This window comes from Diachasma alloeum, unplaced genomic scaffold, assembly GCF_001412515.2.
Source record: "Diachasma alloeum isolate Michigan unplaced genomic scaffold, Dall2.0 Dall_scaffold_00573, whole genome shotgun sequence".
In the NCBI taxonomy this organism is placed as follows: Eukaryota; Metazoa; Arthropoda; class Insecta; order Hymenoptera; family Braconidae; genus Diachasma; species Diachasma alloeum.
In genome coordinates this window covers 138,021-156,371 of record NW_021680705.1, presented here as the reverse complement: position 1 = coordinate 156,371, position 18,351 = coordinate 138,021, and the positions used below count along the sequence as shown (strand labels likewise).

At 35.2% G+C, this 18,351-nt stretch overlaps 1 protein-coding gene across 5 annotated transcripts in view; it reads right to left on the bottom strand.

Moving 5' to 3' along the window:
* Positions 1-18,351, bottom strand: part of LOC107043439 (eukaryotic translation initiation factor 4 gamma 1) — a 212,800-nt gene that overhangs the window by 74,556 nt on the left and 119,893 nt on the right. For 2 of the 5 annotated variants that reach the window (XM_015264956.2, XM_015264957.2), the window contains exons 1-4: positions 17,414-17,868; positions 13,982-14,328; positions 13,379-13,621; positions 12,692-12,812 (exon numbers count right to left, since the gene is read on the bottom strand). In XM_015264956.2, the coding sequence (XP_015120442.1) occupies positions 12,692-12,812; positions 13,379-13,621; positions 13,982-14,328; positions 17,414-17,756 (1,054 nt within the window). In that variant the 5' untranslated portion in view covers positions 17,757-17,868. Of the gene's footprint in view, positions 1-12,691; positions 12,813-13,378; positions 13,622-13,981; positions 14,329-17,413; positions 17,869-18,351 lie in introns of those variants that run through there. The other 3 variants (XM_015264958.2, XM_015264959.2, XM_015264960.2) reach the window with 2 other exon arrangements.

Genomic DNA, 18,351 nt, shown 5'->3' with positions numbered 1-18,351 from the left:
CGAAGTGCTTCTTGTAGCGTCTCAATAGAAACTGACAACACTCTAGTATATATCTAATGGACCTAACCTTTCGGGTCTCAGTAGGAAGGGAAGACATGTGGGTATACTTTAGGGAACTTCCCATTTGTCATCCTGTACTATTTCAGGTCCCGTGTGACACGAAAAAATTTCAGGCAGCGGAAACGAAAACTAAATATTGTGTCCTTATATGGTCCCCACAGACCTAAATAAAATTCATATGGAAGTCCCTTCTAAACAGCTGTGACCGCTGTGAGACCCGAAAACATTTAGAACTTTTTTTCGTTACCTGATAGTGCCCAGTGTAATTTTCACTGACTATAGCAAAGTTGGTAGATTTTTGTCGTAGTCGATTTTTTCCTACACCCGGTTCTACAAAATTGGAAAAAATTCGGCGGTGTTTTAAAAAATACAAGATAAATTACCCACTATTCTAAAAAATTCGGAATTTTTCCAAATAATTCAAGGAAGTCGAGATACGCGGCAGCGTATCGGCCAAGGAAGTTTTGAGCGATTGAGCAAAACATCAGGTCGAGCGCACCGCGTATCTATACACGACAGTACTTCCCTCTCCACTACCTCTAAACGATTTACATTCGGTATACTGAAAACGGGACGACAAATCGGGAAAGTGTCGTTAGTTACATTATATAAATCGCCCATGAGCTTTTCAACCGTGTAACTATGGTATTTTTTGGATTAACAGTAAAAAAGATACGCGCATAGCAACGAATTGATATTCACATTCTCGCGATTCACATTATAAAGTCGGAAATCAAGTTGTAACGTTGGCAGCGCCGGTCCAACTGAGCCTCATAACCAACGTTGAACTGTTGCCACCAGTACATTTGAATGTGGGTTGTGATGTTGTTATGGAGAACCATGGAAAATGTTCTTCTTCACGTTAAATCACTTATTAGAATGAAACGGAAAATCGACTCGGTGTTCTATTTTGTTTTCTCTCGTCGAAAATTCGAATTTCATCCCGCCATATCTATATTCATATGCGGACCTCGGACATAAAGGTAGTTTGTGCACTGTTTGTGAGGTTATCGGTTTATGTTTGGAATGTGACAAAAGGAAGATGTGTCGAAAATATTGTGTGATCAAGTATTAAATGTCCGTGAATAGTTAAATTCGAAAAGAAAATATTTATTTTTCTCCGAGTGTAACAGAAAATATTTTCATTCCGTGGGAAAAAATTCACTAAATTAAGTGACAGTGAAATGCGAACAATTTTGTGATTATTTAGGAAAAATTAGTAGGAGACGGTGGGATTAAATGGACACTTTGAACCCTTTCCAAAATGTTGATGTCTTATTGAACTGTTGATGAAATAGATTTTTTTTTTTAAATTAAAGTACAGTCAGCCCCTTTGTAATAAGCTTAGACTGAGCTCAATCGATAAATTTGTTCCTTGGTTATAAATATTGAAACAAAAAGTCAGAAGAGTCCATTCCACCCAATGTTTCCCTAATATTTTTAAAAACAAAAAAAAAAGACATGTTTTCAAAAAGAATTCTTTGTGAACATTTTGTTCGACTATTCCTATAAGGAAATCAATTGATCTCTCCACGAAATACAATCCATATAGGAATCATCAGAGCAAAAATTGAATGACGAACCAAATCAAGTCAGAAAATTATTAATAGATGATTAAAATTTGAAATTCGGTCGAGAGAATAAATCTGGAGTAGAACTGTTTATTTCCCTTCAATTGTTGATTCAAAAAATCTTATCAAAAATGAATCAGTTAAATTGAGTTGAAAGNATTCGGTATACTGAAAACGGGACGACAAATCGGGAAAGTGTCGTTAGTTACATTATATAAATCGCCCATGAGCTTTTCAACCGTGTAACTATGGTATTTTTTGGATTAACAGTAAAAAAGATACGCGCATAGCAACGAATTGATATTCACATTCTCGCGATTCACATTATAAAGTCGGAAATCAAGTTGTAACGTTGGCAGCGCCGGTCCAACTGAGCCTCATAACCAACGTTGAACTGTTGCCACCAGTACATTTGAATGTGGGTTGTGATGTTGTTNGAAGCCAAGTTAGGAATTTTGAATAAATGGTGATAGTGCACAATCAGGTTCCTATAAGAAGAATAGTGCTCAGTGGAATAAGTATTCTAAAAAAATTCTCTATGAAATAAAAAATCAGTAGGAGCAGGACAAACGTTCTTGGCGCGGAGTTTTTCAATTCACTGTCTGTATCAATCTACTCCTCCATCCTTTGATCCGCGCCAAGGACGTTGGTCCTGTTCCTACTGATTTTTTATTTCATGGAGAATTTTTTTAGAATTTTTGAATTTTCTAGAACGTTCTACAAAATTCTGGGTTTTCCGATAAAATCGAGAAAATTCAAGTCTTGTAGAAAAAAAATTTGGCGGTTTTGCATACTGCGATGTGCAAACTTCTGGAAAATTCTAAAACCTTCTAGAGTTAAAGGGGAATTCAAGAGAATTCAAGAGAATTTAAAGGGGAATTCAAGAGAAGTCACGAATTTTTCTCGAAAATTCATGAAAATTCGCAGGTTGTTCACAAAATTTCTAGAAATTTCTGCGTTAAAAAATATGAAAAAAATTTCGATGTTTTTTTAGAAAATTTTAGAGAATTTAGGATTGTGCCAGAAAATTCGGAGAAATTCTTAACAGCTCATCACGTTTGACTGTGAAAATAAAATGCTGAAAAAAATGCGCCAGTCAGTAGATTCTCGAAAGTCGAAGATTTTAAACGCTTTGAAATCGCTAATAACGCCACAAGGGTGGTCGAACTCTGGGAGTCCATTCTCGAGTTGAAATCGTGTGTTCGATTTCGGTAGGTCGCATGCGACTCGTGGTACCCCGTATGGGCCGTATGCGACTTGTTGAAGTCGAACGTGCGATTTCATTTCGAGAATAGCCTCCCTGGACCGATCACAGAATAGCTCTAGCCAACCTAACTCAATCTTCTGGGAGCCTATTCTCGACCCAGGATTGCACGGTCGTATGAAAGCCCGTTGTGAACGGAGGCGCTCCGTGTGCGGTGGGGTCCGTACGGTTAGAGACCATCGTATGCGACTTTGGCTCCGTACGCTCCTATGCGATTTTCACTCGGCGTTCGGTTTCGTATGACGGTTTGACGTGACTTAACCTCACACTTTAACATTCCCCTGGGACTATGATTATTTACGTAAAAATTACTGTAATTATTCACATAACAGTACGAACATTTATCAGCTGAGGATGTTTCTTCACATATTCCAACATCACCTTTCGCTGGGGCACTGTGATATTTCTCGGGTTTTTTGCTGCATTTTGTTTGTTTTTTGTTGCCTTCTTCACAAATTTTCCATTTGCTGACTGACGCCTCATTATTGAATGAATTAATGCGTAGATTTTAGGATAAAGATGTAAGAATAATGTATAAATAATCACAGTCCCAGGGGAATATAAAAGTGTGAGATTAAGACGCGTCAAACCGTCATACGAAACCGAACGCCGAGTGAAAATGGCATGGGAGCGTACGGAGCCAAAGTCGCATACGACGGTCTCAAACCGTACGGACCCCACCGCACACGGAGCGCCTCCGTTCACGACGGGCTTTCTTCTTCTTCTATTTTTATGGCACTGACTGAAATGTCTTGCGGCCGTTATCCCACTGGTGGGACGTTGCGTTACTAGTGAGGTGAAGGAGATGATAAGGAAGGGATTGTCATGATCCCTTGTGTTAGGAAGCGGGAGATTATAAATTAGGTTGTTTTAAATGTGTTTGTCAATATTTTTGAGGAAGTTGTGAATTATGTAGGCTATTTTAGGGGAGGGTGAGTTTATTAATTTGTTGATGTTATATGAGGTGATACGACGGGCTTTCATACGACCGTGCAATCCTGGGTCGAGAATAGGCTCCCTGCGCCTTATCTAATAGACGACGGCAACAACTCCCCTCTCTCGTCACATTAGACCAGCGGAGCGCTAGCCAGCATTACTTATGCCATTTTGGGACATCATGTCCGAAATAATGGGTTTTAAAAACGTCTGTATTCAATGAATGATTATAAAATATCTCGGCAATATTACTCCATAATTCTTTTCAACACTCCGTTGGTCGCGCTATGAGCGCCGCGTTTTTCTCGATTTTTTTAATTACACTGCAGTAAAGCTTCAGAAAAAATTGACAAAATTTGGCATCTCATTTTGAAATCTCTATAAGTCCTATCAATGAAAATATCGGTCAGAAATATTATAGATAGTTAGATTTTCAAAATTTTATTCCGAAAGTCTACGTATGTAAACCTGGCAGTGAAAAATAGCGGAATCCGATTTTTGACTATTGGATAATTTAAAGCTCATTTAGAGCAATTTAAAGCTGTTTTGAAAAAATTTCCTGCTAATTCCTTTTTTGAAAAAAAAGTGTTCCTGCTAACTTTTTTGCAAGTTAGCCGGAAAAATCCATAAAAATGAAGCAAATTAAATTTTTAATATCGGATAATTTAAAGCTCATTTAAAGCTATTTTGGAAAAATTTCCTGCTAATTTCATTTTTGAAAAAAAAAGTGTTCCTGCTAACCTTTTTGAAAGTTGGCCGGAAAAATCCGTAAAAATGAACTAAATTAAATTTTCCATATTGGAGAATTTAAAGCTCATTAAGAGCTACTCAAAGCTATTATGAAAAAATTTCCTGCTAATTTCATTTTTGAAAAAAACGGGTTCCTAACTTTTTCGCAAGTTGGCCGGAAAAATCCATAAAAGTGAACCAAATTTAATTTTAGGTATTAGATGTTTTAAAGCTCATTAAGAGCTATTCAAAGCTATTTTTAAAAAATTTCCTGCTAATTTCATTTTTGAAAAAAACGTGTTCCTGCCAACTTTCTTGCAAGTTAGCAGAAAAAATCCGTAAAAATGAACCAAATTAAATTTTCGATATCAGATATTTTAAAGCTCATTAAGAGCTAATTTTCTACGTTCTGAAAAATTTTCCTGCTCATGTATCTCTTGGAAAACCGGTGTTGAGGGTACCTTTTCCGCAAGCCGGCAAAGAAATGGAGTAAAAATGAACAAAATCCAATTTTTACTATCGGATTATTTAAAGCTCATTAAGAGCTAATTTTCTACGTTCTGAAAAATTTTCCTGCTCATGTATCTCTTGGAAAACCGGTGTTGAGGGTACCTTTTCCGCAAGCCGGCAAAGAAATGGAGTAAAAATGAACAAAATCCAATTTTTACTATCGGATTATTTAAAGCTCATTAAAAGCTAATTTCCAACAGTTGGAAATTTTTTGCCACTAATAACAGTTTTGGAAAAAAATAGAGAATACAAAAATCCACATTTTTTTGCCCCTTTTTTTCATCATGAAAGAAGATGAGGATACCTGTAGCAATTAGTGTCGGCTAATTGCATTTTGAAAAGAAAAAAAATGTGTTAATACTAACTTCTGGGTAAGTTAACAGGAAAAATCCTTAAAAATTAGCGAACTTGAATTTTCGATATCAGATATTTTAAAGCTCATTAAGAGCTAATTTTCTACGTTTCGAAAAATTTTCCTGCTCATGTATTTTTTGGAAAACCGGTGTTGAGGTTACCTTTCCCGCAAGCTGTCAAAGAAATGGAGTAAAAATGAATAAAATCCTATTTTTACTATCGGATTTTTCGAAGCTCATTAGGAACTAATTTTCCACACTTCGGAATTTTTTCTGCTGAAACGATTTTCGGAAAAAAAAACGAAGCTTTCAAGCTCATTAAAAGCCAATTTTCCACAGTGCGATTTTTTTTTCTCCTAATATCATTTTTTGGAAAAAAAAATAATGATAATAAAAAATAATAATAATAAAAATGAAAAAAAAATTGAAAAAAGAGAAAAAAAATGAAAAAAAAATTTTTTGTATCCCTTTTTTGTTATGAAAAAGCATCAAAATACCGGTATCAAGTGAAGAGGTCAAAACTGGTCAATTTTGGAGAAGTTTTGACTAATTGCATTTTTGAAAGAAAAAAAAGTGTTGGTGCTAACTTTTCCGCAAGTTACCAGAAAAAAAAACCCTTAAAAATGGGTAGAATTTAATGTTTCGAAGTCCATTAAAAACTAATTTTCACAATTCAAAATGTTTTCCTGCTAGTGCCATTTTTGTAGAAAGACGGGAAAAAAAATCGTTCATTCTTCTATTACAGAAGAACATGGAAATACCTGTATTCAGTGGAGGGGGTAGAACTTGTACATATGTTAACCTAGCAGGCAAAAGTAGCCGAATCGAATTTTCATTATTGGACAATTTGCAGCTTATTAGGAGCTAGTTTTATATGCCTTCAAACATTTTTTTGCTAATACCGTTTTTGAAAAAAATGTGTCTGTGCTAGCTTTTTTGTAAGTTAGCAGAAAAATTATTTAAAAAATCAACAGAATTTGATTTTCGATATCGGATAATTTAAAGCTAATCAACAGCTAATTTTCTACGTTTGCAAAAAAAAATTCAGCTAACCCAGTTTTTGGAAAAACGGTGTTGATGCTACCTTACCGCAAGTTAGCAGAAAAAATGCTTAAAAAATGAACAAAATTTGGTTTTCGACATGGATAATTTAGAGCTCATTTGCAGCTATTTTTTCACGTTTCAAAAAATGGCAGAATTTTTTTTTTCAAAAAATACATTTTTTAAATAAAAATATTTCAATTTTTTCTTACAAAACGACGCATTTACATACTTTTGACGAAAATATAGAAATTAACTCAATCTCATTTATAAAAGTGTCAAAAAAAATCATTTTTCACATTGCATAATTGAAAAATCATTACCAAATAACTTCCTCCCTTCGGGTCGGGAAGTTAAAAATAAAAATTTCTGAAATAGACCATACGTTCGGAAGTATATTGCTAATTTATTAGCAACAAAACTATACGCACTTACAGGATATGCAATTATCGACTTGTTTTATTTTTTGAAACGTGAAAAAAATAGGTGCTAATGAGCTTTAAATAATCGGATGTCGAAAATCAAATTTGGTTCATTTGTGAATCATTTATTTGCTAATATATGGCAAGTTTTGGATGCATATAAATATTAGCTCATAAGCCGCAATGCTATTGTTTTCCGAACGACATAAACATGAAAACTTTTTGAAAACGTAAAAAATTAGCTCTTAATCAGTGTTAAATTATTCGATATCGAACATCAAATTCTAGTGATTTAAATAATTTTTCTGCTAACTTAAAAAAAAATAGTATGAATACGTTTTTTTTTCTTAAAAATGACATTAGCAGAACATTTTTTGGATGTATTTAAATTAGCTCATAATAAGCCGCAACGCTATTGTTTTCCGAACGGCATAAACATGACAACTTCTGGAATTATAACAAATTATCTGGTAATGATTTTTCAATTATGCAATGTCAAAACTGATTTTTTTGCAACTTTTATAAATGAGATTTAGTTCATTTCTACATTTTAGTCAAAAGTATGTAAATGCGTCGTTTTGTGAACAAAAAAATCAGACAAAATATTTTTTTGAAAAAAATTTTTTCATAATTTTTTGAAACGTAAAAAAATAGCTGCTAATGAGCTCTAAATTATCCCATATTGAAAATGAAAGTTTGTTCATTTTTTAACCATTTTTTCTGCTAACTTGCGGTAAGCTAGCACTAACGCCGTTTTTCCAAAAACTGGGTTAGCTGAAAATTTTTTGAAAGCGTAGAAAATTAGCTTTAAATTATCCGATATCGAAAATCAAATTCTCTTGATTTTTGAAATAATTTTTCTGCTAACTTACAAAAAAGCTAGCAGAGACACGTTGTTTTTTTCAAAAACGGTATTAGCAAAAAATTTTTTGAAGGCATATAAAATTAGCTCATAATAAGCTGCAGATTGTCCAATATTGAAAATTCGATTCTGCTAATTTTGCCTGCTAGGTTAACATATGTCAGGAAAGGTAGCCTCAACACTGGTTTCCTAAAAAATAGATGTTCAGGAAAATTCTTTAAAACGTAGAAAATTAGCTCTTAGTGAGCTTTAAAATATCCGATATAGAAAATTCAATTCTGTTAATTTTTAAGGATTTTCCTGTTAACTCACCCAAAAGTTAGTATTAAACCTTCTTTTTTCTTTTCAAAATGTAATTAGCCGACACTAATTGCGACAGGTATCCTCATCTTCTTTTATGATGAAAAAAAAAGGGAAACAAAAAAAATTTAGATTTTTTTATTCTTTATTTTTTTTTCCAAAACTGTTGTGACGTATTGAGATCGATCAATACGTCGATTTAGTTAGCAATAAGATAATATAATATTATAATGCTGGATGGTGGGAACGAGAAATATGATTTCTCTTTCCTGTCATCCAGACACTGGTCAGCAATCCCACGGTGTCATTTGGACACCGTGGTAAGCAGTGCCACGGTTTTTCAGGAGTCCAGTTCAGAATGATGAACTGGTTGACTGTTTGAGTCTCTGTCAGTGATGACACGAGACAGTGTTAGTGAAGAAAACCGTGAGACTGCTTAGCTCAGCAAACTGGGGCTTTGCCAAGCTTTGAGGACTCAGGAAGAACCAGAGTACGATCAGGAGCAGAGTCGAGCAGACCTCTAGCTCAGGCCTTCAGCCAACAAATCGAGTCGAAGTCCCTAGTCGAGCCGTAATAACGCGTTATACCAAACCATAATAAACCGAGTCGTGTATTTGAACCAAACAACAAATAATATACCATACTTTTAGCGACTAAATACGCGAGTGTTTATTTAGAACTTCACAAGTAATATCCCCGATGCCTGTCCTAACATCCCTACGAATGAGCGAATCCCCCATGGACTCACCGCGGAAGTTAGCTGAGGATTAAGTGACCATACCAAAGGATTACAGTGCAGGAATACGTGAAAAGGAGATTCCACGCACTGAAAGTAATAGCTGGACGGAAAGGACAAACATTCACCTGAGTTTTACCTACGGGTAAAACTCCAAACGTCACACTGTTATTAGCAGAAAAAAATTTCCAACAGTGGGAAATTAGCTTTTAATGAGCTTCCGATAGTAAAAATAATCCGATAGTAAAAATTGGATTTTGTTCATTTTTATTCCATTTCTTTGCCGACTTGCGGAAAAGGTAGCCTCGACACCCGTTTTCTAAAAAATACATGAGCAGGAAAATTTTTCAAAACGTAGAAAATTAGCTCTTAATGAGCTTTAAAATATCTGATATCGAAAATTTAATTTAGTTCATTTTTACGGATTTTTTCTGCTAACTTGCAAGGAAGTTAGCAGGAACACGTTTTTTTTCAAAAATGAAATTAGCAGGAAATTTTTCAAAATAGCTTTGAGTAGCTCTTAATGAGCTTTAAATTATCCAATATGGAAAATTTAATTTATCTCATTTTTACGGATTTTTCCGACCAACTTGCAAAAAAGTTAGCAGGAACACTTTTTTTTTTTTAAATGAAATTAGCAGGAAATTTTTTCAAAATAGCTTTAAATGAGCTTTAAATTATTCGATATTAAAAATTTAATTTGGTTCATTTTTATGGTTTTTTCCGGCTAACTTGCAAAAAAATTGGCAGGAACGTTTTTTTCAAAAATGGAATTAGCAGGAAATTTTTTCTAAACAGCTTTAAATTCCTCTAAATGAGCTTTAAATTATCCAATAGTCAAAATTGGATTCCGCTATTTTTTACTGCCAAGTTTACATACGTCGAAACTCTGGGCCGTGTACCATGTATACGGCGAATTTTCAGAAAAACATGGCAACTTTGCGTTGGAATATATAACTAGGGATAACGCCGGACATGAAAAAATCTCACCGGACTTCTTGAAGTATACGATCTAGATCTCTCGTAATTTTTTTCAGATTTTTCCTAGATCTTTTAAAGTTATCATTATGTCGATTTATGCTGGTGCGGCGCGGCGCTTACGGCGCGACCAACGGCGTTCGTAATTTTTTTTTCTTCTCCGAGAAATGTACTAATTGATGAAGACTGAGACATATTGCAAGAATCTATGAGCACTCAGTCTAATATAGAGATATTTATCAATGATGTTGCTATCAAATGACTTGATTAACCCCTCACGTGCGGGGTCGATGCATGATATCGCCCCATGCGAATGTGAATACTTGTTTTTAAAAGGGTTTAGCCGAATAAGTATGGTAAAAATACCCCCAACAAATTTTGAATCGCCAATTTTTCTTGTTGTTTTTCTTATGATAAAATATGCCAACATGTAAATTTTCAGATTTTTATTTGCATCCCTGCCAGTTTTATCGCAAAAAAAATCTTTTTCTAATTTCACTTTTTTCAGCCGTCAAAAAGTGTTCTAAAAATCTGAAAAAATTATGAAAAATCAGAAACATCAACATTTATGTGATATTTTTTGATTCATTATTTTTTTAACAATAATTTATATTAAAAAAAAAAAGATTCACTCTTCAAAAATTCATTTTATGTCATTAGGCCCGATAAACTGCGATTCTAACCTCGCTTTGCTCGGTTAGATCACGGTCTTTGGGCCCAACGACATAAAATAGCGTATATCATACGGCGATAAAAGCATTATCTGACAAATGTGAGTATAATCCTCGCCTTCGGCTCGGATTATAAAGCCACATTCGCCAGATAATATTTTTACCGCCTAATGACATAATATACCATTAACATGATTAGCTAAAGATACAGCTTTGAAAAAAATCATCACCGTTCATTTCATTTTTTTCGTCTATAGAATAACACGAAGAAAATTTCTATTTTTTGCCTGCGCCATATTGAAAAAAAAATTGATTATTTTTCCCGATCGGATTTCGACCAATCAGAGCGCAGTATTTGAGGCTACCCGACAGTTTTATTTCGGATATTTCTTCCTAGCTTTTGAATATTTCGCACTAGTTCCTCTTTTTTTTTTACCTGAATATTTTGCAGTAGCTCTCCATTTTTTCGGCTCATTTCAGATAGAATCTTATATTTGACAGTCTATGGAAATCGGGTTATTCTATTAACATAATTTGTTCAAATTTTCCCCTAATTCACCGCCTGATGTTGTCCACTGCACTCTGGTTGGCTACTATCCGATTGGGAAAAATAATCCGACAAATACCCCTCGAGATTCAAAATTAATCGGGTATTTCCCTCAAGCTCCCCTGCAAACAAATCATCCTGCCAAGTTTTGCAGTTTTAACCTGTAAAACTTGACACCCTCATTTGTTTGCAACGATGATATCGGGAAATACCTGATAATTTTGAAGCTCTTGGGCTTTTTTTTACTAGAAATCCACTTATAAATCATTCGGTGGGTCTCGTTAATAAATTCTAACACTTCTAATAGTTATTTTACATATTATACTAATATGATTACTCAATATTTGCCCACAAATTTGATTTTTTTAAGATTGTTGCCATTATTCTATCATTTCACGGAGAATGAATCTTAAATTTTCAGTTATAAATCTCTTGGAAAATTACATTTATCGATTCATGTATATTAATTGATTATTGTTATTGTATACTAAGAGGCTACGCCCCCTGCTCGCCAAACCCGATACGACTTATATATGACCCCCATGACCTGTAACCTAACCCTCGTGACCCTTATTCTGACCTTCATTGTAACCCTCCTGACCCTTATTTTTACCCTTATGACCCTTAGTTTCTGACCCTTAATTTTGGAGTCTTAACTTCAAGTACCAAATTGTCTTCATCAGAAGTCGATTTGGATTTTTGTAATATAGAGACTCCAAATCCCTTCGTCAAGTAGGGTGAAGTTATTGAAACTCCAAAAAAAGAATTCTCTCCCTCGACTTTTACTAAAATCCTACAATAAGTGATTATTACGGTGATTTTATTTTATTTTTTCAGAAAGAAAACGGGAAATGAATAAAATCTATGAACAAATATTAATTCAATATACTAGCATAATATGTAAAATAACTATTGAACATATTATAATTTATTAACGAAGGACAACGAATGATTTATAAGTGGATTTCTAGTAAAAAAAGAAATCACAAAATTCGTAAATTTTATTTTTTTTCAGCATGGTGCAGGCAAAAAATGAAAGTTTTCTTCGCGTTATTCAATAGGAAAACATGAAATAAAAAGTGATGATTTTTTTCAAAGTTGTATCTTCATCTAATCATGTTAAAATGAATTTTTGAAAAGTAAATCTTTTCTTTTAATAGAAATTATTGTAAAAAAATGAATAAAAACATGTCAGATGTCATATTGACGTATCTGATTTTTCAGAATTTTTTCAAGATTTTTTGAACTCTTTTTGGCGGCTAAAAAACATGACATTAGAAAAACATGTTTTTTTTGCGATAAAACTGGCAGGAATGCAAATAAAAATCTGAAAATTTGCACGCTGGCATATTTTATCATGATAAACAACTGAAAAAATTAACGATTAAAAATTCGTTGAGGGTATTTTCATCATATTTATTCCGCTAGACCCTTTATTATTTTCAAATCTATAAAGAAGAACTTGATCAGACAAACAAAATTGGAAACAGGAATACTGTAGTTTCGATTAGATACCGGTTTCATAATTTTCCATTCATTAGAAATAATCAAATTCGAGTTGTATTGAGCACACGATACGTTTGGTAACAGAAAGGCCTCGTGCGTGAGGAGTTAATTCCTTTCAAACTGATATTCTATGCAATTCCAAAGTAAACATGCATCGACGATTTAACATGTATTCAACTAAAATAGACAATTGATGATTTCTTACTCCACTGCTGATGTCCTGTAGCATATCCACCATAAACATTTTGAGGTAAAATCGCATGAGGTGGATACCCCGGGAAGAATGGTGGCGATTGATGAGGTGGATGCCTCTGCTGTGAAGGATACTGAAAATTGAACGTGAAAAAGAAGTTCATAACAAAAATGAATTTTGAATGAATTGAATAGAGAATGGAGAAAAAGTCAATAGAAGATGAAAGAAGGTATTATTAAGGGTATTATGGCGGGGTCCATAGCTGGAAAAAAAAGCAGAGGACTCAATGAATATTGCTGAACAGATTATTCGTTCCATTTGAAAACCATGTGCAAAATGTCAAGACCTCTACTTAAACAATAATAATGGGAATAATTTTTGAAGTTGCTACTTATACACGCGGTTGAATGAGGCATCGGTAATTTTAGTGCTTTTCCTGCGTTATTGATCTATCGATAATGTAGGCAATTCACAAAAATTACCGATGCCCCATTCAACTGCGTGTATAAGTAGCAACTTCAAAAATTATTCGCATTATTATTGTTTAAGTAGGGGTCTTGACATTTCGTACACGGCTTTCAAACGGATCGAATAATCTGTTCAGCAATTTTCATTGAATTCTCTGCTTTTTTTCCAGCTATGGACCCCACCATAATACCCTTAAGCAAAATTAATTGAAATTTAATGATAATTACTTACGGCAAGAAGCGGCTGTATATGGTTGTTCATAGAATACATAGGCGCTGGTGGAAGGTTAGAAACCTGTCCAGAGACGTACAACGGAGGTGTACCGGGTACCGCGATGTTTGGTTGATATATGGCTGGGGGTTGTCCAGTGCTTGTAGCGACATTGGGTATTGCAACAACATGTGGAGTACCACTCTGATTCCCACGATGAATATTTCTAGTTTGTGGTTGTCTCGGTCCCATTTGGTAGAAAGTCTAGGAATAAAAGTCATGAGAGATACCACCAGAATAATAAGTTGACAAATTTTAAATTGATATTCTTTTCTCTTGTCATTGAGTTTTGAAATTAATATTCGATTATGATTATAACAAGTGGTCCGATGCAACAAACTGATTATTTCAATTTGTACAAAACATATTCCAAGACTTTTAGTATTACTCATTTAAAATTCAAATCTTCAGATATTCACTCACATAATTCAAATTTTCCAAAGTCTCTGAAGGGCAATTAATAATTTTTCATGTTCGAGTTACTTGTCGAACAGTTGTACAAACATATGACTCGATCGAAAAGGGATGTTGATATTAAATAATCTAAGGAACTGAAAAATTTACCTGTGTCACAGGCCTTGTCTGATTGGGCACGAACTGTTGTTGCAACGAGGGAGGTTGCGCCTGCAAATGGCCTTGTTTACTCATGTCTTGTGGAGATGGTGTATGAACCGGTGGTGTTGTAGTTTGTGCAGGTCCTTGCGGCTGCTGTTGTTGTACACCGGGTGTCGGTGGCTGTGGGGGCTGTTGTTGTCCACTAGACTGTATACCAGGTGTACTTTGACCAATTTGAGGAATTCCACCCAGTGAAGGACCTCTACCACCAGGTACACCTATACTACCCCCACCACCACCCACCTGGGCCCCTGGTTGGGCACCGTAGTTCTGTCCAGGTACATGAAACTCTGATCCTTGAAATTGAAAGATAAAGAAATAAAAAATGAAAATTTATTCAACTACTTGAACTAATTTAATTGATAAATTGAATTTTTTCATATTTCCAACGTGGAATACACTATTGGTATTCCCCAAATAATGTGCAATATGGTGGTGATTGCCACGGCAATACACATGATCATTATAACTGCACATTATTCCCAAGTGGCTATTCCAGGTATTAAAAAAATATATAAATCAACTCGCTCTTATTAATTTTTTGTGCTCGTGAATCGCGAAAAAGTATGAACATCAATGAATGTCTCTTCTCCAAAATGTTGGACCAATGTCGAGTGACGCCAAAAGAAGCCCCAGAAATTTGTACTTTTCAACATTCCAATGTATGCATTCCGACTAAAGAATAAAGTGGAAGGTAAAGAACCGAGAAAAAAATACACGATTTCACAAGTAAAACGCATCAGCACATACTATGACTTGGCACTGGGTTCTCTAACAATGTAATGCAGTACTGTATGACTGAGAAATTTGTTGATCGAGACATTTGTTAAATGGTACTAATAAGCAAAATGGTGTCGGTTGAGTAACTTAATGAAATGAAAATAACGTAATCATTGCATTCTGCCAACTTGTCAATGAATACTATTCTCACGTGCTCACTCCTTATCTCAATCTATTCTCCTGTTTCCATTCGAACTAAAAGTGTTCAACCATTTTCTTCCCACCTTTTTTTTTATCCTTTTATATGCACTTATATTCAAGTATTATAACCAAAAGAATGGATTGGCGCGCACTCGATACGGGGCAAAACTCATACAATAGATCGTGAGGTGATTATTTTCTCTTCACCATCGTTGACAGGTGAACATTGATAATAATAGCAGATTATTAAGTTTTATGTTTCACTGATAACTGGGCTATTTTTCCAGCGATTTATGGATTTTCGCAATGAAATGTTGAACGATATGACTGAGGCTTGCAGGTAGCCATATTTAACACATGTGGGCTGGGTACAATCGTGCTCAACGCCATCTGGCGGCAAGTCAGAACAAATCGAGTGCATTTGGGAATTGACAGAGGGCGAACTCGGAAAAGATTGTAAACACTTTGATATTCTGACGATGTATAATTGAGTGAAATAAGGACTCCGTTTCCAAACCTGTTAAACATGTTTAGAATGAGGAAATCCCATTTTTGTGATACTAATGTTAATAACTTTCATACGACGCAAAATGAAAAGTAAAATGACATTTATGATGTAACACTATACTTTCTCAAGAAATTCCATCTCTTTCAACCGAATTGCCCCCTCTCCCTATGCAAATTTCAAAGACCCATGAAACCATTGAAATTTTAACGAGTAAAAGAAACGTAGCGCTAGGCCTTGTATGTATCGACGTAACAATTGAACAAACCAAACGGGAGACTTTCCAAAGGATTGTGTTGGAAAGGGAGGTGCATTTCATCGATCGACCTATATTGGAGGAACGCTCGACTAAATTCCATTCAATTTTTTTAACGTTCCTTAAAAAAGAAAGAAGGAAAATAATTAGAAATGATTTGCATGCGTATGAAATAAAAAAATCACCTTATCCATGAAAATAAAAAATGGTCAATAGCTCGAGGGATTGCCCCCGTAACCCATCTACTAAACACAGTTTCCTAATCTATTTCCGGCAAGTATAACTCCCGAGCGGGCTACCTTCTAATTTTAATTTAAACCCCAAGTAATTGAAGAAAGATTCAATTTTTTAGGAATAAAGCATTTTTTGACAATATTAAAATTAAGTCAGAGTGAAATTCTAAGACGATACGGTCACGGAAAAACGAAACCTCTCAGTGTAATTTTCGTGCATTCCACTATTTTTCTGAGCTTCACCAACGCCCGGTTATTTTAGCTTGCCATATTTCATTTTTTGCTCAAACCTATTAGATGATCGACTTATTGGAAACAGTTCACTTTGTCACGTGGTTTTTAATTCATCTTTCACTCATTTCTTACCCCCCCTCACTGGTTCCTTAAACCTGAGAACCTCAGATTGCCGTTGATATTTTCAGTAGAATAACTCATTGGGTAAAGATCAGAAAACGTTATCGAATATTCACCTGTATCAAGTGCCAGGAATCACTACACGTGGAGCTGTTGCGGAACGTCTTCGACCTTCGATTTGTGAATAGAAGAGGAACGGCACGCGGGGAATGAATAGTCCATACGCCAATGCAGGTTCTGTATCGGTGATGGGGTCCCTGAAGTAACTTGGGTTAATTCTGTTTTTTTGGCCGCTGATTCCGAATTTGTGATCGAAGCGATCGGCAGCGTAACTCTTTCGTCGCGTATATCTCGTCAACTAATGAGTGAATCAAAATTTTGCAGGAAACAAAAGTTATTGCAAATAGATAAAGGAACATTATTGAATTCGACGTTTTTTTCGTATCTGCCATAGGTTGCGAGATACGGCGTTTTAAACAATTAAACTATTAATAACAATTAAACCGCTAACTTTTCGGCCGGATAACCTACAAATTCGGAATCAGCGGCCGAAAAAACATAGAATTAACCCAAGTTACCTCGGGAACCCCATCACCGATACAGAACCTGCATTGGCGTGTGGACTAGAACACGGAGAGAAATATTCAATAAAAATTACGTATCTTTTCCGTAATTCCGGAGCAAAATGTGGTTGTAGGAAATTTTACGGAACTGTCACGGAATTTTTCCGGAGCGTTCCGTCATTTTTATCTGAATCTCCTGTAAAAAGTTACGATACCGTCACTTAAATTTTCTAAGTCAATTCCGTAATCGGCGAGTGAATTATGAGTTCCGTAATATTTACTGAACATTTCTCTCCGTGAAGGGGTCGGGGTGTGCGGACTTTAATGTAAATGAAATGTCTAGCCCTAAATTTCTCCCAGGCATTTAGAAAGTCATAATTTCCAAATCCTAGTCTATACGTAAATCGACTCGAGAAATTATTCGGAATAAAACAAGATAGGAGAGACAATGAATAGAGGGGAAGTTTTAAAGTGTATTTCGATTATCTTTTTTTTTAAATTAAATCATTCATTTCTTATTCAATTTTGTTTTCTTGATGTTTAGCTTACGAGCATTTGTAGTGACGATACGATACTGCGGTGGTGGCTGCTGATGCTGTCCCTGCAATTGCTGTTGTTGCTGCTGAGGATGATGTTGTCCAATATTAATCGTTAACTGATGTTGGCCATGATTCATCTGTCCAATGTGTGGACCATGAGGACTCGGTGGTGGCTGTGAGGACGGTGGTTGATGATTGTGCGTGTGTACATGATTGTGATTTGGATTGTGGGGATGATGTGTAGACAGGTGATGATGCGGTCCACCACAGTGAGGTAGTAGACAGTGCATCGGTCCAACCCCAACTGCTACACCCACGGCGCCCTCCTTCGCGACACCGTACCTCGAGACCATGCTTCTCTTCTCCGGAAATGTTAATGCTATTTTTTGTTCGCTATCCACTGAACCCAATTTGTTAATGAAAATAATCGTACTGCTTGAATCAGTATATGGAAGACTTGTTTTTCATCATGGGTTTCTTTCAATTCTTTCAATTCTGTTAATTATTTCTTTAAAAAAATGATTTTTGGTTTATCAACTAGTTGAATGTTTAATTTTAGTTTTATTTTAGTTTTTTTTTACTGAATCGAATGTTATTTATTATTTCTTAGTCGCGAAGGAGGCACTTCTGCACACAGGTAGTTCTACTTCATATCACCGATACTTGAGTTTTTCCCCTCAATATCATTAGAGGAATTGCAGTAACTCCGATGATTATTTATATTATCCTCTGATGGATTGAATAATTTTCTTCTTTCGTTCATTTTCTTTAAACGTATTATCGTCGTCTTTGAACCCACGAGGTTTCTCGGGGCTCTTCTCAGTAAACTCCTGCAATCGATATCAAGAAGCTATCCCCACACCCCACGAGACTCCGTATGTTCAAGGATTATTTACGTTTAATTAAGTTGTAGACAAAAATACTGTAACTGGGGATTTTATTGAATCC